Genomic DNA, 19,978 nt, shown 5'->3' on the forward strand with positions numbered 1-19,978 from the left:
ACAAGGCAGGCAACCAAACGGCTGAGCCAAATCCCCAGCTCTACAAAAGCTTTTTTTTTTGATACTGGGGATCGAACACGGGTCCTTGCATTTTCAAAGCAGGTGCCAGAACCACTGCGCTAAATCCTCGGCCCCCTACAAAAACTTTTTAATTTGATACTATCTCATTTGTTGATTCTTAGTATCATTTCTTGTGCCACTGGTACTTCCAAGAGTTTTACCTATTTTTTATCTTTCCAGAAGATTAAGTGTTTCTGTTTTACCATTTAGAGTTTTGATCTATTTTGATTATAGTTCAGTACATACTGAGATAGATGGGTCTAGACTCAATCTTCTGCATTGGACTATCCAATTTTCCCAGCACCATTTATTAAAGAAGGTAAATTTTTTAGTGTATGATTTTGACCTTTTTGACAAAGATTAAATAGGTGAATGTGTCTGGGGATGTTTCTGTTTCTTCTCTTCTGTTCCACTGATTTTCATGTCTGTTTTTGTGCCAGTACCATGCTGTTTTATCATGTTCCTGCTGGCTTGAACCAGCAGTGGTACATGCAAGACTGTTCCATTGGGCAGCTTGTACAACTGGTGCTACAAACAGACCTAACCATTTCTGTAAGTCTTTTTACTAATAAAATTAATGAAAAGCCACCTGATGAGACAATCATGTGTGGTGGTTCAAGCCACTCAGTAGCAAGACATACAAGTTACAGTGCTGCTCTGAACACATTAATCACAGTAGCCTTGTAGAATAGCTTCAAGTCCGGGATTGTAATGCTTCATGCTATGTTCTTGTTGCCCAGGATTGCTTTTGCTATTCTGGGACTCTTCTGGTTTCATATGAATTACAGGATTGTTTTCTATAGATGTATGAGAAATGCTATTAATTTTTTGACTGGTGTTGTGTTGAATCTATATATCTGTTTTGGAAGTGTAGCCATTTTTATTACATTTGTTCTCCCTACTCTGGAACATTTTCTAATATCCTCCTTGATTTCCTCTTTCAGAGTTATATAATTTTCATTGCCAAGGTCTTTCACTTTGGTTAGGTTAATTCCTAAGTATTTAATTTTTCTTGATGCTATTATGAATGGTAATGTTTTCCTTATTTATTTCTCAGTGAGTTCATTATTAGTATATAGGAATGCTATTGATATTTGTGTTTACTTCATGTCATTTGCAAATAGTGATACTTTGACTTCACCCTTTCCTGTATGTATTCCTTTTCTTTCTCCTGCTTGATTTTCTCTGTCTAATTGGGGTTTTGGTTGTATGGAATATTATTTCCCATCCTTTTTTCTTTTCTTTCTTTCTTTTTTTTAGTCTATGAATTTCTTTTTTAGTTAAATGTGTTTGCCATAAGAATTTTGTCTTTTGTTCCATTCTGCTAATCTATGTCTTTCAATTGCTGAATTGAGACCATTTACATTGATAGTTATAGCTTATAAGTACTGGCATTCTCGTTATTGTATTATTTTTCTGTCACTGTTTTCCTTTCTTTCCTTTCACTTAATTGCTTACCCTACCCAATGCATTCATGGTTTTGGGCATTTTGGTTAGCTTGATGGTCTCCTTCTAGGATATCCTTGAGAATTTTTTGGAATGTTGGTTTCTTGGCCACAAATTTCTTTAGGTACTCTTCACAGTGGAAATATCTTATTTCTCCAACAGTTTTGAAAGATAATTTTACAGGATATATCAGTGTGGGTTGGAAGTTTTTTTGAGGGCTTGAAACACTTTAAGTTTTTGAATTTAAGGTTAGTACTGAGAAGTCTGCTATAATTCAGATGGTTTTTGCCTTATAAGAGAATCATTGCTGTTCTCTGAAAGCTTTTAAGATTCCACTCATGTGTTGGATTTCTGGTGTTGAGTAGGTTTTCTCATCGTGGCTATTTGGGGTTCTGTATTCTTCACTTATTTGCATGTTAAATTCTTTTTCCAAGGTCTGGAAATTTTTCTGTTATTACTTCTGTAAACAGGTTTTTTAATGCCTTTTGTCATATCTTCTGATTTTCCCCTAATTCCAGTTACTCAGTCTTCTTTGTATCATCTAGCAGTTGTTGGATTCATCTGTCTCTTGTTTTTAAGGTATCTCTCATTGATTGATCATCAGCCACAGCCCTATCATCCAGATCTGTTATTTTTTCCTCACATTGGTTGCTTCTGCTGCCCAGATTTTCAGCCATATTTTTGATCTCCTGGATTTCTGTTTGGAATTTTTTTGTGGACTCCAACTCTTTCCTATGGGGACCATTCATATTTTGCATCTCTTTCTTTAGCTCAGCTATTTTTTTTTATTAGAGTCATCTCTAGACTTACTGATCACTTGTTTCATTAGGATAATCATCAGTTTCATTATATCTTCTTTGAATCTATATACATCTTATTGATATTTCTTGTTACCTCCACTGATATCATTTCAAACCTTATTGCTGGGTGGATTTTTATTTCCTTCCCCTCTTTGTTTCCACTGGATTGGCTTTGGGGTAGTTGGGAGGTTTGGAAGCATTCTATGGCCTTGTTTTCTCATATTTGTACATTTGTGTTTATTTGTATCCTGTGCTGGGGTTTGTGGCAGAGATATCTTCTGGGCATGGGTAACTACTGGTCTTTGCTTTTATCCCAGGATCCAACTGCCTCCATTTATTTGAAAGGGGAGGTTGTAGTTTATTTGGCTCTATATCTGATTCTTCAGGAGGTAGCTGCAGTATTGTTTAAGGCTCTCAGAAAATCTAGATATTGGCATACAGAGAAAATCAACACCTATGCCACCTTGACTATCATAGTAAAGTCAACAACAACAATACCATCAGACATGACCTGGATACTGACAAACCCTAAGAACCACTCAGGCGCCATTCTTAACCAAAGCAAAGAGATCTGTGATTTTGGTATATACCTAAGCAACCCAGATACTGACCTACAGTGAGCCAGAGCATTGGTTTCCACTGGATATTAGCAGCAGTGCAGGAGCTCAGGGAAAGCATGGGACTCAACACTTTCACCTTCAGATACAGACTCTCTGAAGGTCACACCCGCCAAACCTGGCTCCTACCGCAGAATGCATGCCCCAGGACCTTCCTGGCCTGAGCTTGAACTTCTCAGGAGACTCCAGGGGATCTTTGTCTAGCCCTCATCCTTCCTAAGTCTTTCTCACATGGCTGTCTCTCACCAGGTAACACTTCTGTCCTGAAGTGAAACTCTTCTCCAGGGCAGAGGTTGTCCTCAGTAAGGTCAGTCACTTGGCTGTCATCTGCTATTCTGTGCTGAGCAAAGCCAAGGTGTAGAGCCAACTAGGAGTTGGTAGTTTGACCCTGGCAGTGGGTCATTCCTTCCTGGGTGGAATGGCACAATGAGGTGGTGGCAGGGCCTAACCTCTCTGATTTCACACATCTAGTGAGGGCACAGTGAGGTGGGTACCTGGAGCCAGATCTCACAATGTCACATTCTCCTATGGGATCTACACTGGAGAGCAGCCACATCATAAAGGATTTGAAGAAGGAAGCTGTTCCCACCTGAGACGAGTTAAAAAAAAATAATCAAGGCTGGGAGTTTGACTCAGTGGTAGAGCACTTGCTTAGCATGCCCAGCAACATACACACAGACATGTAGACAGACAGGCAGACACACAGACAGAAAGAGAGACAGACAGACAGACAGACAGACAGACAGACACACACACACACACACACACACACACACACACATGAACCTGTTAAGTGTCAGACATTCTGCTGGGTGCAGAAAAGCAGGGTCCCCTCCCCAGGTCAGCAGAGAGCAGAGTACAAACCCATCACTGAGGAAAGCTCAGACCAGGAAGCATGGGAGCTGGGGAGTACAGGGCAGCTTCTTCTGTTAGACATGTTCATTGGAGGACATGAACAACCATTATGGTGTTGACCACATCGCTCATCCTGTCTCCTGAAAAGTGGTCACGCATCTTCTCAAAAGGGTCAAGTAATAACTCTTTCAAGTTCTGCAACCAGAAGTTTCTAGTACAATTATTAAATGGCCCCTATAGCATGAAAACAGCAAATCACAATATTCAAAGTAATGGACAAGGCAGTGTTCCAATAAAACTTTATTGACAGAAGCGGGAAGCAGTTGGATTTGGCCCTACCTCTATCCTGAGATGTGACAGTCCATCAGTCCTGTTGGGTGCTGGGGACATCCTTCTCTTATGGCCTTCCTCCACCTCAGCCTCAGACCAAAGTCCTAGGGCTTTGCTCTTTTCTTCTATCTGTACATTTATATTACTGAGTTAAGCTGGACAGATTTTAATAATGCATTTCACCAGTAGGGCCAGTCTATGTGGTAGTTATAGGAAGAAATTTCCTAGTGCTAAGGACTGAGTTCTGTAAAATAGATTAGGTTGCTTCTCTATGAATTCAGTGTAACTAGGCCACATAGTCACATAGCCTAGATTTGTGGGTATGTTGGAAACAACACACCATTTCTGCCAAAGAATTCAAAAGGAAGGGCTGGGGATTTGGCTCAGTGGTTCTGCTGCCTGCCTGTAAAGCTCAAGGGCCCAAGTTCGATGCCCGGTATTCCCCACCCCCCAAAAAAAGAATTCAAAAGGGAGAGCCATCCCTTGAATGTGTCCTTATATAGGACGGCACTGTGAGCTGCATACTATTATCCCTTTCTGCGCAATAATTTTCACCTTTGTATTTTTTCTGGCTTCAGTACTAAAGGCCACAGTCATTAAATGTGGCTGTGTCCTGCACAGCCAGAGAATATGTGGGCCCTGTGACAGACAACTATAACAGGAAGACATGTGAGCAGCAATGGGTGTGGGGTGGTCAGTCACGATTTGTGATTGAGACCAAGTTAAAAACAGAAACTGTTCTTCCTTCCTAAGTCTCCATTTTGGGTTCTAATTCATACTCCAGAGATTTTGCAACAGAGAAGTCTTCATTGGCATTTCTTTCTCTTTCGTCTTTTCCTTGCTATCTTTCTTATTCCTTCCTTCCTCTCTCTATCCCTTCCTTTATTCCTTCTACTCATTTACCTAATCCTTCTCTATTCCTCCCACCATAAATCCACTGGTCCCTCCCTCCTTCTCTCTCTGTCTCTCTTTTGATTTCTCTCTCTTTCCCTCTCTCTTTCTCTATTTCTCCATAAATGTATTCATCTTTCCCTCCCTTTGTCTCTCCCTCCCTCTCTGCCTCTGTCCCTCTATTCTATAAATCTGTCTATCCATCTATCCACCCACCAGCCATGCAGCCCTCCATCCATCCACATGTCCAGCTCCCTCTATTTGCCGGGCACCCTACTTGGAACATTAGCAGTATTGTCATTTGTTTCAGATGTAATTGTGTTACAGGAATGTTACTACCATTCCTATGTCATGGGACCACTAAGATTCTAGGTCTAAGGCTTAGAAATATCACAAAGTTTTCCTTAATATATAGCCCCAGCATGTAAAGCCCAAAGTGTGTTTTACTCCCAGACTGTCAGTGAGCCCTGTGCTGGTCTTCAGTGCATGGCCATTGTGAACAGACACCACACCAGCTTTCCAAGCTTCAGATATCACTGAAATTTGGGGCTGGAGAATTCTTTGAGAGAGGCGTGACATCCTGTCTATTGTAGGATGTTAGGGTCTCCCACTAGATGCCAGTAACTGCTCCTCTACAGCTGGGACAAACCACAAATGTCTCCAGATATTGCCATCTGGGACAAAATTCCTTCCAGCTGACAACTGCTTGCAACACACTGGTGAGGATTGGACAGACTCTACCTGTCACTTGTCTCACTTGTCTGCCTCCATTTCCCTCATTTCTGTTCTTTATTTTTTTGGTACCGGGGATCGATCTCGGGTCCTTGCACTTGCTAGGAGGCAGCAGAACCATTCCCTCATTTCTGTTTCCCATTGCCGTAACATACATATTTTTACAGAGGGAAGTGTGGAGGAAGCAGCAAGCTTTGTCTCCCAATCAGTCAGGAGTGGAGTTGAGCAGACAGAACCCTGTATGAGGAAAAGAAGACTCCTCTCATTGCACCAGTGTCTCCTTACTAGTGTTTATTGCTTCCTTTGGGCGAGGCCCTGAGTTCTGTAGGGAACTAGACACAGGCCTGTCTCAAGGCCCTGAAAGCAGCACTTGGCACTGAGCTGAAACTCAACAGAAATGAGTCAAATCACTGAACGAACAAAAGCAAATATAGTTGAGGAAATAGGGCAGGGGTTGGGATGGAGGGGGATGAATGGAGCTGGTGGTGAGCACCACAGAGGGTCTGAGACAGAGGCATGACCAGGGCTTTGGCGTGACTTTGTGGACTGAGCACTTGGAAGTGGACACGGGCAGGTGGCCTGCACGCATGGGTCACAGCAGCAGAACACAGGAAAAGGAGGCTGGGCCTGGCCCTGGCTTGTGTACACAAGGGCTTGATCAGGACTGGGCTCAGAAGCTGAGCTTTGAGTCCTACATCATCATGGGGTCCTGATGTTCTTCCCACCCCTGTCCCAGCCCTACCTTGTCACCAGAGAAATGTAAATATGGCCTACAATTAGTTGCAATGCCAAAGCCCAAAAGTATATATATATATATTATAAATTTGCTTAAAAAATCTGAAATGAAAAGAAATGATCTTCATCCATTCCTCTTAGTATGAGCAAGCCATACACTTCATCACAGAAATCGCTGCTATGTTTGACAACAGGACTCTTCTCCAGGCCTCCTGGAGGACTGCACAGGGCTCATGTATGTGCCTCAGTGTCCCTTTTACATGCCAAGGTGTGGGGTGGGTGAGAGGCAGGGCTTGGCTTAGCACCTTCCTTCCAGTGGCATTGAGAAGAATCCAGGAGACGGTGCCCGTCAAGGAGGGTCAGTACCATACTCCGCACACATCCGGTGCCTAAAAAAGACCAGCAGCTTCTGCTATATTTGTTGTTGTTTTCATTGAAAGCTACCTGGAATAGTCCTAAGCTCTAGGATCTGAATGGACTACCCACAAGGTCTGAGAAGCCTGATTCCTGTGCTTGAAGCATGTTCAGGAGGCCGGTGACCCGTGTACTCAGTACTCACAGCTACCTCCCTGTCCCCTTCCCCAGGTACCGCTCTGCTTCGCTCTGAGGCTGGATCTGCACCTTCTGTGCCCATAATTCCCCATGGCTGGCTGCGGGGCAGGTCCCAGGCTGTACGGGTGGGCACTGAATGGAAGCTGGTGGACCAGTTCCTTGGAGTTCCCTATGCCTCTCCGCCGCTGGCAGACAGCCGCTTCCAGGCACCAGAGCCCTTGAACTGGACAGGCTCATGGGATGCCACCAAGCCGAGGTAGGACCTGAGGGGTGTGTACCTTTGCTGACTTGAAAGCAGAGCCATGGATTCTGGTTTGAGCAGGGCAGGGGGAGTCACTTTGGGTGAAATTAAGCGCTGTCACAGATGCAGCCCCCCTGGGTCAGTGCTCGACACACTTCTGCTCGTGTTGGCTCTCTCTGTGCTGGGCCGGCCTGTGTGCTCTGCCCCATGAGGTGATGGAGGGACCCAGGCCAGCGAATGCTCTGCCTCCTCCAGTGTCCGTCTTCCAAGGTCTGCCCGGACACTGACGGAGGACAGTGTAGCTGGGGAATCACCCACAGGGAGGTCCCTGCGGGCCAGTCTGGAGGCCCGGTACCAAACTCAGCCCCCTGGTAACATCTGACTTCAGTGGTACCAGAAAGGAAATGCACCAGTGCAGAAAAAGTGAATAAGCCAACGAAGACAATTTAAGAAGATGCATTTCCCCTCAACTGGAAGAATATTCCAAGCTTTCTTTTTCTTTAAGCACTCATACCCTATTATTTCCTGCCACTGAAATTTTTCATTTTTAGTAGAATGATTTTGTGATAGTTTCAAATTAAAGCTCATGTAGGGCCTGGAAACAGTGCCCATAGCTTCCTCGTCTCCCCATCTGCCCTTAAACACAGATCAGAACAACTTATCCAGCTGGCTGTTCTCGAGGATGGATGAGGGGGTGGGGTCCTGCAGGTCTTGAATAATGAGCAACTGGAGATCTCGGGTGGCTGCAGCCCAGGGATGGCACAGTGTGGGCAATGGCTGTGGTGGCCTTTTGGGCAGATGACCCTGATGCTGCAATTAGGCAGGGACAGAGATAGTTTCCACCCCCACACCATGGGTGCTCCAGCTGTCCCCCAGTGCCCTGAGCTGGGTGGAAGGCAGGGCAGACACCCCTGACAGCGGAGTCTGCACAGAGTCTGAAGGAAGGCCAAGATCCTGGCCGTACCCATTGTGCCCTTCTCTGTCTCATCTGAGGGACCAGCATGTTGTCCTTGGGAGTCCCCCGCCTCCCTGCCCTGGGTCTGGTGGCCGGAGACAGACACAGCCACTCTGTGCCCTCACTGGCCTCTCCCATGTCCTGGGGGAGCCAGGCCTTGGAGCAGAGCTGTGGAGGGAGACGGGGAGGGAGGCAGGGTGTGTCCACTCCATCATTTCTCCTGCACATCACTGGCTCTGTCTCCACAGGGCCAGCTGCTGGCTGCCAGGCATCCGTACCCCCCAACCCCCTGGAGTCAGTGAAGATTGCTTGTATCTTAACGTGTTTGTCCCAGAGAACCTGGTGAGTCCTGCAGCACCTGCTGTGTCTGCCTTAAAAGTTCCCTATTAGAAATGCCCTGCCCCACGGCTGCTGAATCTGTCTGTTCACCTCCCCTGGCTACTCTAGGGCTGCTCCCAACGGCTTGGTGCTTCCCAGAGTCCTGGTGGCTGAAAGAAGGCAGAATAGCCTGGGGTTGCCCAGGTGGCCAAGGACTGATATGTTAGGAAGGTGCCTGGGTGTTGGACTCTGACCTTGAATCGAATTTGCCCTTCTTTGAACCTTGTGTCTGCTTTTGAAGCTGTCACCATCCTGTTCTTTAATGGCCAAGTTCCCTATTTGGGGAAGGGGCAAATCCCTGAGAGGAAAGGGATGGGTGAGCTCCAGTTGGCATGAGTTTCCGGTGATGCCAACACAGTGTCAAGTCACTGTGCTGCTGCTTCCTAGTCCCCCAGTTTCCTAGCAGCGAGAATAAACTGTATTTGGAGATTGGGCCACAGCCAGCAATCTGAATGAGTTTCACAGTGGCCAACAAAAATACACAAGCTCTCACTGGCTGCATTGGTACAAGAATGGAGCCTTGAATGAGGGAGATGGTAAGGTGCCATTCTGTGCAGTGCTGGTCTCACCACAACCCTGCAATGCAGAATGAAGTCCTGGGTCCAATCCAGCCCTGCCACTTGCTGCCCCCCATTGTCCTGGAAGAGGTAACTCAAATTTGTGTGCCCTAGCTACTTTGTCTGAGAGGGGAAAGAGAAATAGCATCCGTGAGAAGTAAGTCATGCCATGCAGGCACGGATAGGGGCCCTGTGCCGGGCCAGCCATGTGTGTGTTGACCAGGAAGGGACAGATGGATGGAAACTGGTGAAATACAGACAGACAGATTTCCCTCCATTGTAAAGGTGCGGACAGTAAGGCAGAGAGCGAAGTAACTTAAAGGGACCCTGCTGGCAAAGGGCAAGTTTGGCTCTGTGTCTGACTCCAGATCCAGGGCCTCTTCCTTGAGGAAGGTTCCCAGGTGATGAGAGCTTTGCCCTTCTGTCACGGCCCCAGCTTGGCCTTGGAGCAGAGCAAGGGCAGCAGGGACCACACCTCGAGCGACACGCCCTTCAGGGAGCCCTGAGTCCCGACACTTGCTCTCTGTCCTGGGAGGCAGTGGCTGAGCCTGGCCCCTCTGTTCTTGTCTCTGAGTTATCAACAGGGCTGACAATGGCCCACATCCTCCTCTCCTGCTGGCATGATGCAACATGGTAAAATCACTCAGAGCCTTTAGGGGACCAGCACCTGTTCCTGACCTGTGCGAAGACCCCCAGCCAAAGAAACCAGACCTCCCTAACTGGCCTTTCCCAAGGTCTTAAAAAGGTCTTGTCTTTGAAGAATCCACAGTTGTGCCCATGGAGACATTTTAGCTAGAGCATCACCAAGGGATGCGCTGGGGAGAGCATGAGGAGACAGGTCAGAGCTGGGCCCTAGGTCAACCCTTTCACAATGGGTATCTTAATGGCTACCTCCACACTCTGAGCTTTGCTTTTCATCTGTACAGTGAGGGTGCTTATAGCCATGGTGGCAGCTGTCCCCTGGGTGGAAGAGCTGGCTGACTTCTAGGTGCAGGGGCTTAGCACAGCTCCATGGAAGGAGGGCTGAGGTGAGGTCAGCCATGGCAAGAAGTCTGGGTAGAGGCCTGTGTGTGCCACACCCATTGTGCCTGGAGCAGAGAAGTTGCAGCTCGTGGAGGTGGGACCCTGGATGCAACACCAGGCACCAGGGCTGCACAAATGCACCGTGGCTCAGGGTGGGCATCAGATCCCCCAGATGCCACTCACCATTCTAAGACAAAAGGGTTAGCTTGGGTTCAAAACCCAGGCCCCCACTTCCTGTCTGCGTGAGCTCTGATGAGCCATTCAACAACTCTAAGTCTCTGCACTCTCGTCTGTGAGAAATGACGATGATAAGCATGTGCCAACTGCATCGAACTATGTGAGGAATGGATGCTAACACACGTAAACAGAACAGTGCCAACCCTTTGTAGTTGCTGGATAAGCCAAGGTGGGAACTCAGCAGAGGGTAGCTAACCTCCAGGTATCACTGAGGCCCCAGAGTGATAGAAGAAGGCCAGCCCTGGGTGCTGGTGTGGTGCCATATGTACTGCAGCATGCACATAGTGCCTTGCTTTCTATGAACCTCAGTTTCCTTATCTGTGTACTGGGGCTCACTAGTTTGTAAGTCCTGCAGGCTGGGTGCCTTCACCCACAAGATTTACTGCCTCATCCTTCTGGAGGCTGGAAGGCCAAGGCCAAGGTTTCACAGGGCTGGCTCCTTCTGAGGCCTCTCCTTGGCTTGCAAATGATTGTCTTCCCCTGGTTTCCTCTCTGTGTCGGACCCAAATGCCCTCTTCTTATAAGGACACCAGCCAATGGGACTGGGGCCCACACATGGGACCACATTTTAGGTTGATCATCTCTTTAAGTCTCTGTCTCCAGATGCAGTCCCTCCAAGGTGCCAGGAGTTAGAGCTCCAGTGTGTGAAAGGGATTGGGGGACAAACCCAGGCCACTGAATAGGGAAGTGCTCTCCAGGGCAAGGTTAAGAACAGATGCTGAGTAGATGCACAGCGTGGGGCCTGGCTTGGATAGTCCCCCTCCCCAAGCTTCTGCAGGGAAAGCAGGCCAGGCTCAAGTACACCTTCCCTTTTCCTATCCCTGCAGGCACCCAACACATCAGTACTGGTGTTCTTCCACAACAATGGGGAGGCGGAAGTCACCAAAGGACAGCTGACAGTTGATGGCTCCTTTCTGGCTTCTGTTGGTAACCTTATTGTGGTCACTGCCAACTATCGAGCGGGTGTCTTCGGCTTCCTGAGTTCTGGTGAGTTGCTGGCATCAGTGGATGTGTGTCAGCTTTCCGTTACTATCACAAAGCACCTGAGATTATTTGCTTATAAAGAGGAAAAGTTTATTTTGGCTCATGGTTTTGGGGATTCTGGTCTATGATGGGTTGGCCCCATGGCAAGGCAGCAAATTGCTATAGCAACAAGAAGCAGAGTATGATGCTCACCTCATGACCAGGAAGTGAAAGAGAAGAGTAGGGGTCTACCAGAGACAAAGCCTTTAGCCCCCAAACCTTTGGGGAACATTCAACAATAACTAGAGCAGTAGGGCTGCTGGCTGCCCAGCTGAGGCTGCCTCTGTCTGTGTCTCCCATTTCTTCTCACAGCCTCAGAACCTTGCTGCTTGGGCATCTCCTATGGCCTGCTTGGCATACAGTAGAAATTCTGGCATGTTTACAGGTCCCTCCTGTGGTGCAGCACAGATGCCCATTAATGAAAATTTATTGTCTTAAACTGGTCCAAGCACACAGTGTGTGTGTGTGTGTGTGTGTGTGTGTGTGTGTGTGTTTAGAAGAGAAAATTAAAGCCTAAGGAGGGACACAAAGTCATAAGGTTGGTAGATCAGAGCCAGACTTCACCCAGACCCGCCTCTCGCTGGCCAGTGCTGAGGAGTGGCCTACAGTCCTGCAACAGGGTGAGGGATGGGCCAGTAGTAACTCCATCTTCCTTGATTTCTAGACCCCTAAACTGGTTCAAGATCCAGGCTGCGCTCTCCATCCTCCTCACTGCCTGCTAGGGTTCAGTTTGCATCACAAGCACCCTCACCCACGTGTGTCTTCTTCCCCTTAGGGGGTCACTGGGAATGGGGAGTTGAGAACATTTTGCTTGGAATCAAAAGAGCCCAGGGCCCACTCTGCCTGGCACTGGCTGTGTGATCTTGTACCAAATGCTTCCCTCCTTGCAACGTTCATTTTCCCCCTAAAATGGGAGTCGTTTTGGAGTTACTGAGAGTCTCAAGTGAGAGGATATGTGTGAGAGGGATTTGGCGACTGTGAAAGTGTTTCCAAGTCATCCAGGCCAGGGGCTGAGAGTCCACTCCATTTCCCGGGGTGTCTGAATGAGCTCAGCACAGATAAGCAGCTGGGAGGGAGAGGGACTGGCAAGCTGTACAGGACTAGAGGGCTTGGGTGAGCGGAACACCCAGAACGAGCAGAAGTCCAGGGTGCCAAGGAAGAGGCCTGGGTGGATCAGTGGCACAAGACCTCGAGGGCCCTAAAGAAAACTCTAGGTTGGACAGTAAACAAGAAGAATCTTAGCCTATGAAATAGGCAGCAAGTTAAGGCAGAGCACATTCCAATGCCAGTGGGAGAGACCCGGATGAAAGGCAGATGTGAATTCATGGGGGGAGCAGAGGCGGCTGGGAGCTGGTAGCCATACATGTCTTCTTTTGTCTTGGGTTTTTCTGTCTGATGCTGCATGGTGGGTGAGGAACAAATATGGTAAATGAGGTTTTCCTCTAAGACTTGGGGGAGCAAAGGAATGTCTCACATGAGATTTTATTTTCTTCTTTGAAGAGGACTTGCCCTCACCCCAAGCTGGGCTTTCGGTCCTCAATGCTTACCCAAGTCTGACAAGGGTATGCTGGCCAGCAGCCCCTGTCCCTGCTGGGGCAGGTGACATCCAGAGCCCTGCAAGTTGAAGTTGGTCCCAGGGAATTTTCCCTAGACATGGCTGCTGAGCTCAGAGCATTTCCAGACTGAAGAGGATGGGTTTCCATATGTCATCTGCCCCCGAGGAAGTGGGGATTATGATTTCCAGACTGCAGTCTTGGTGAGAACTCCTTTTCTTCTGGAGCAGCAGACTTGTTTTGGCCGCCATCGTGGGCAGCCTGTGGGAGCAATAGAAGCCTCCAGAACTTCCAACTGTTCTCATTCCCTCTCATTGCACTGACACCGCCTGTTTGTTTTGCTCTGAGAAAAACTATCAGCAAGAGAGAGGGAAAGTTCCAGCCCTGGAGCACCTCTCCTGGCCAGGTATTTTGCTGGGATTGCCTTGCTTAGGTCTTATGGCAGTGCCTTGGGCCCTGTTGTGGAGGAAACAGTGAGGCTCAGAGAGGTGAAGGAGCTTTGGTAAATCAGAGGTGGCAAATGGAGCTTGAACCTCTGTCAGTCACACACCAGCAGCAAGAGACATGCACTGCAGCTTCCCCTCGAATCCAGAACCGCTCTCTGGATTCTGTTGCCTTTGGATCTGTCCTTTGCCTTTATTTAGCCCCACTTTCTGGGCTTTGCTTATTCACTGGCCCTCCTAGCTCATCCCCTGTCCTGAGCCTCTCCGTGTCCGACAGCCTGCTGCCCTGCCCTTCACATGGGAACAAAGATCTCAGTGTCTTCCTCAGCCACTTGGCAAACTAAGGTCCAACGACGAGACCATGGCAGTGCAGAGCCCCAGAGCCGAGACATATGGAAGCCTCTATCACAGGTGGACTCTGGCTGGGTGCAGGCAGTCTGTGACAAGCTCCGGATGTGGACAGGAAGTGGCTGCCCACTGGCTAGAGGACAGCCTTCTGATGGAAGGAGAAAGAAGTAGGCAAAATTTGCTTTTCCCTCAAGGAAATCACAGGTTTTATTATTTAGAGTAGTTTAAAAAATGTACAGAGAAACTGAGCATGAGTGTTCCTGTATCTTTTTCGCCCAGCCCTTTGTTTCCTCTATTATTTACACCTTCTTTTTTATGGCACATGACTTACAAGTGACAGACAATAATGATACATGATTATTCACTAAAGGGCACTGTGTAATGCTGTGTACTTACTACTACAGTCTCCTGCAGAGTAGCTTTAGTATCCTACAGCTTCCTTATGCTCTATCCATTCACCCCCACTCTTTTCACTGTAAGTAATCGAACCGTAGTTTAGAGCACAGGTCTGGAAAATTGCTGGTCCACTTTGGGTGCCTCCGAAGCATCTGGCAGAGTGCACGCCTTGCCTTTAAGTGGGACAGGGTCCTGGAGTGCCTCTATGGGGCCAATGCTCTGGCACATCCTTGTCCTTCCCTCTGGGACCCATGGTAGGCTGCTACCCATGAGGGCAGGATGCTAGGACTTGTGGGTGGCTCCCCTGAGACAGCCCCTGAAAGGCCAGCCCTGGGACTTGCCTGGCACTGGTGTCCCAACATGTTAGCTCACTCTCCTTCTGTCCCTAGACAAGCAGGGGCTCTTCCCAGGCAGGGCTGGGCTTTGTCCTTTGCCACCCAGCATCTGGCTGTGGCCAACATAGAGCTTCCAGCTCATCTCAACAGTGGCTCCTGACCTCGAGTCAGGTGGGCAGGGGCCCGTGTCATCAGCCCACCTGGAAACGTACACAGCATCTGTGGCTGTGGCCCAGAGCAAAAGTGGTCCTGTGATAGCGAAAGAGGTGCATGTCAGAAGGTACACATGAGAGACGAAAAGCAAAGGACCTGCCAGGGAAGAGGCCAATGAGACTGACTCGCACGATCTGTGGAAGACAGATGCGCCAGATCCAGGGTAAAAGCTGGGCTTGCTTCCTGTGGAGAGGAGAAGTCAGGGAGGAAGTGAGATGCTGGAGGTGGGCTGGAGGAGGCCATTGCCTCAGCCCAGTCCTGCAGATGGGGCTGCGCCGGGGGTGCTTGGCCACAGTGCAACTGTGAGGGGCTCTGGAGTGGTGAGTGGATGCAGGCACAGAGGAGGAGAGAGGCACAGCAGGCCCGCTAGCCTTCCATGCGATGCGGGGCCAGAGGAAGTGTGCTCTGGCAGGGGAGCCAGACAGAATGCTGGGCCGCCTCCAGTAACCACACGTTGCCATGACCTCACTGCTGCTTGGCAGGCAGGGCCTCCCGAGAGGGTCTGCCGTCCTCTCTAACTAGCAAAACAGGCAGTCTGGCCCCAAAGGCACCCTTCCCAGGGGCTGTTTCCGCTACCACAGACAAGACAGGCTTTGGGGAGATGATGCTGGGACCCGAACTCTTCCTTTAAATCCTTTATAATGCCTCAGGCCAGGCACAATTCTTTTGCCTTCCTAAACATTAACTAATTTAATCATCAGAATGAGCAAAGGAGGCAGTCACTATTCTTACCCACCTTTTACAGAGGGAGAGAATTAGCACACTGCTGCTGTGTAGCCTGCCCAGGGCCTTACATCTAATGACCAGCGAAGCCAGGACTGTCACCAGCGCTGGGTCTCACAGCCTTTTTATGATGCCTATTGGCAAGACTGGGTCCTGCTAAGGAGCTTTTGTCAGTTGCTGAAAATGTGCCAGCCAGGCAGTGAGGGAACAGGGTCTGCTTGCTGGGTGGTTCCACCTAGACCTGTAGGAACTGGGAGACACAGGACAAGCGGGGCAGATGGAGACCCAGGATGGTGATGGTATGGGTCACACAATGTCCAGAAGCCTCCTGTTCATACCTGTTTTCCTAATGGGCCACAGCTCCTTTCCAGTCCAGTAAGACCCCTGGTCCTGCCCAGGTGTGTGTAGAACTGGAAACTGGAGCATAAGGAGTGTGTGTGTGTGTGTGTGTTTGAACCTATACTTTAGAACATGGGTCTAAACAAAGTCTTTCACTCACAAGGTTCTGTATCTTCAGCAGTGAAGGCAAGGGCTGCCACTATTGGTGATTCCTTGCTTCCAGTGTGCAGCCAGGCCATGTGCCCTGTGGTTGGGATCCTGTCTCCAGCTCTCAGCAACGCCTGGCTCCACAGCAAGCCCCTTTTATCCTTGGGAGACAGGTGTCCTCTTTAGCAACTCACTCTGACCTTCCATGAGGCAGTGAATCTCAGAGCGTCATCAGCACCCTCTTGTAGCACAGTGGGAAGCTGACATACAGGAAAGTCAGGGACCTTCCCTACTTGCCCTCATTACTAGCACTGCAGCCATGAATGTCCCTTTCCAGATTGCAGCAGTTGGTCTTACTCAGTTAGTAACTTGCTCTCATGAGCTGCCTGAGACCTTGGAGGAAGCAAACATTTTCACCCTGACAAACGGAGCACAGGGACCATGCAGAAAACTCATGGTGAGGATTGTGTCAAGTTAGTGGCTTCACCAGACCCAGAACATGAAAACCATTTGCAGAAATTCTGAATCCCTCCAGATGGAAGAGTGATTTGTACTGTTAGAAACTCTGAGCTGCTGTTCTCTTCAGCTTTGTGAATATGGGGTTGGGCAATTACCATGCAAGGGTTTTCTGTCTTTTTCTGTCATATGGAGACTTGTCAATAGTTTCCTGCTCAATTAGCTGCAACCTGTGCATCCTGACTGGTGACTTGCAGACCTCTGAGGGGTCTGGATCTTAGGGAGTGTCCTGGGTGCTGCCCTATAGCCGAGAGTCACCTGCATGTCGTGGTGGTGGGGGAGCCATGGGCTCTGAAGGGCTCTCTAGAGCAGAGTCAGGAAAGAAGAAGTAAGGAGGCCAGGGTGAGGCCTGGGGTGCCAGAGTCTGATGGAGAACAAACTCATGGAGAAGACTGACAGGGAGGATGCACTTAATTCACAGTATGTTCAGGAAGTGGTGGCACTGAAAGTCCCAGAAAGCCACGGAGAAGCACCTGTTTTCACTATCTTTTTTATCATTTCTTTCCTTTTTTGGATGATCAGTAGTCTTACATTCCAGTGCACTGGGACCACATGCAATCGCTGTGTTTTTCCTACCCAGGCCTATTTCTAGCCTTCCCACTTAGATGCAATAAAAATAACTGAAATCCATTCAGTGGTTGTCTCATGTAGCTTTCTGTGTTAAACTCTTATTAGCTAATTTACCTCTGTACAAACTCCCCATGAGATAAGTGTTACTTTTGTCTCTAAAGATAAGTAAACCAGGTGTTAGTCCTCTGTCTGAGGAACAGCTGGCATTTTTTCCTCTCCCATTTTGTAGGTTGTCTCTTCACTCTGTTGATTATTTCCTTTGATGTGCAAAAGGTTTTTAATTTGATAAGGTCTCACTTGTTGATTCTTGGTGTTATTTCTTGTGCCGTTGGAGTTCTCTGTTCAGAAAGTCCTTACCCGCCAAAAAAAGTCCTTGCCTATGCCCATGTCTTTAAGAGTTTTACCTATTTCATCTTTCAGCAGATTTTTTAAATTTTTATTTTATTTTCCATTGTTTCATTTTTTCCATTTTTATTTTATTTTAGTACATTTAAATATTTGATCCATTTTTACTTTAGTCTGGAGATACATGGGCCTAGACATCTAGAATATAAAGAACTAAAAAAATAATAATAATAATAATTAGACCTCCCCAAGATAAAAGAGCCAATCAAAAAATAAACAACTGAAATGAAGAGACACTTCTCAGAAGCAGTAAAGATGACCAATAAATAAACAAAAAAATTCAACACTGGCTATAAGAGAAACACAGATTAAAACTATGCTGAGATACTATCTTACCCTAGAAAGAACGGCTATCATCAAAAATCCTAAAAATAATAAATGCTGGCAAGGCTGTAGGAAAATGGAACCCTTCTGCGTTGTTGCGAACAATGTAAACTAGCACAACTACTATAGATATCAGTGGGGAGATTTCTAAAAGAACTGAGGACAGAAATTCCGCTTGACTTAGCTATTCCCCCTGTAGGTATCTTCCCCAAAGTGTTAAAGCCATCATATTCCAGGAATATATGCATGCACACCCATGTTTATAGCAGCCAAATTTGTAATACATCTTGGAAACTGCATGTATGTCCATCAACAGATGATGGGATAAAGAAAATGCGATATTTACACTCAATGGAGTACGACTGTGCCAAAAAGAAGGATAAATGTGAGGCATTTGTAGGCAAATGGATGCACCTTGAGAACATAACATAGTGTTCAGTGAAGTAAGTTGAACACACAAGCTAAATACTGCATGGTTTCTCTTATATAAGCTCAAAACACATACATGTGCTGTATAAAGAGAAAAAATAATAGAGAGAAATTGAAAAAAGTACCCCAAATTCTCTACTCAGTTGTCTCAAAAATATTGCAATATATGTGTTAATTTGTTGCACTTATACTACTGTTTTTTCTTAGTTCATTGGAAAGAAAGTTTTTGGCTATCATCCATTTCTTTTGTCTCTACGATTTGTATTTTGAGTAACATTTTGGCCATTCTATAATGAAATAAAATAAAATGCCCCCCAAAGATAAGGAAACTGTGTAGACTTACGGGCATGGCCCCATTATTCATTGCATTATTTATCTTCCAGCAGCCAGTAGCTGGGAAGCCAGCCACTGTTCATCAGAGCCTGACTAGATAAATAAAATGTGTCATGTGCGTACATGGAAAATTATTCAGCCTTAAAAAGGAAGAAAACTTGGACGCGTGCTACCATGTACTGTTATAAAACTTGAGGACATCATAAGAATTAAATAAGCCCCCCCACATACCCGTATAGCTCCACTTATATGAGGACCTAGAATGGTCAAATTTGTAGGGACAGAAAGTAGAAGGGTAGTTGCCAGAGACAGAGGCAGTTTGAAAGGGGCTTATTGTTTAATAGATATAAAGTTTCAGGGGTTTTTAATTTTTAGTTTTTTTTATCAGTGCATTAGTATGTTTGAGGTATATAATAATTATATTCTAAATATGAAAAGTTACATTCTGCATCTAAATAACTGCATTGTGCCTAAATGGTTAAATAAGTACAGGCTCTTCAACAGATAGTCGTTAATTCTACAAAAAACGAAACAGATAGATCTTCAAGGCCCCCAGGATGAGGCCAGGGTCACACCCCACCCTGGCCCCACTGACTCAGGAGAGAGCTAACTGCAAGATCAGAGACTGGGTGGGACCACGTCCTGCCCTCGGGCTGGGCCCGCTGGGTGGGAAGCTCAGCACAGAGTCCTGCTGACCTAAGCAGCAGCCTAGCAGTGGCCCTCGCCCATCACAAATGGGGAAGCTGTGGGGCTCTGAGGGGACGACTGGTATAAGGGCTCCTACAGCAGCTAACAAAGCCTAGAGTGAGAGTGCCAGCCAGGCTGTGTCTGATTCCAAAGCCCCTGGCCCTTCCGGTTTCCCCCAGTGTTTGTGGAGCCCGCTGTCCCAACCCAGGGAACAAGCACCCAGAGCCCATGGAGGAGCCCCATGCCTGGCATAGGCAGCACTGTGATCGGTAAAGTTAAAGTTTCAAAATCAAAGAAGGTAAAACATTCCGCTTTTCTCCAGGGTCCAGTGAGGTGCCTGGCAACTGGGGACTGCTGGATCAGGTGGCAGCTCTGACCTGGGTGCAGACTCACATTGGAGCATTTGGTGGGGACCCTCAGCGCGTGTCCCTGGCAGCAGACCGTGAGGGGGCTGATGTGGCCAGCATCCACCTTCTTATGGCCAGGACCAGCAGCCCCAGGCTCTTCCGGAGAGCCCTGCTGATGGTGAGTAGAGCGCCCTGCCATCGTCCTGCCCTGAAGGCTCTCCCTGCCTTGGGAGACCAGTTGGTTTCAGCTGCTTGCTCTTCTCTCAGCCTTTGGGGTGAGTGCGGTTCCTCCTGTGGCCATCTTTCCAGATCCTGGTGATTGCAGGACCCTGAAGGGCTCTTCTGAGTGCTCTTTACTCATGTGCAAAGTGCTAGAAATGCTAGATGGCAAAGTGTCCTATCTCCTGGGAGAGCCTCTCTAGGGTCAGATGGACTTGT

General features: G+C 47.6%; 1 protein-coding gene and 1 long non-coding RNA gene across 3 annotated transcripts in view; one reads left to right on the forward strand and one right to left on the reverse strand.

Moving 5' to 3' along the window:
- LOC104865840 overlaps window positions 1-3,333 on the reverse strand; it is an 11,875-nt gene extending 8,542 nt beyond the window's left edge. The window contains exon 1 of the long non-coding RNA XR_781278.1: window positions 3,170-3,333. This is a non-coding gene — a long non-coding RNA (uncharacterized LOC104865840). The remainder of the gene's footprint in view (window positions 1-3,169) is intronic.
- Window positions 1-19,978, forward strand: part of Tg (thyroglobulin) — a 203,508-nt gene that overhangs the window by 99,834 nt on the left and 83,696 nt on the right. For both annotated transcript variants that reach the window (XM_010629590.1, XM_033760858.1), the window contains exons 38-41: window positions 7,052-7,274; window positions 8,463-8,556; window positions 11,237-11,396; window positions 19,516-19,718. In XM_010629590.1, coding sequence (XP_010627892.1) covers window positions 7,052-7,274; window positions 8,463-8,556; window positions 11,237-11,396; window positions 19,516-19,718 — 680 coding nt within the window. The remainder of the gene's footprint in view (window positions 1-7,051; window positions 7,275-8,462; window positions 8,557-11,236; window positions 11,397-19,515; window positions 19,719-19,978) is intronic.

The sequence above is a fragment of the Fukomys damarensis genome, unplaced genomic scaffold, assembly GCF_012274545.1.
Source record: "Fukomys damarensis isolate Sample0158 unplaced genomic scaffold, DMR_v1.0_HiC HiC_scaffold_5, whole genome shotgun sequence".
In the NCBI taxonomy this organism is placed as follows: domain Eukaryota; kingdom Metazoa; phylum Chordata; class Mammalia; order Rodentia; family Bathyergidae; genus Fukomys; species Fukomys damarensis.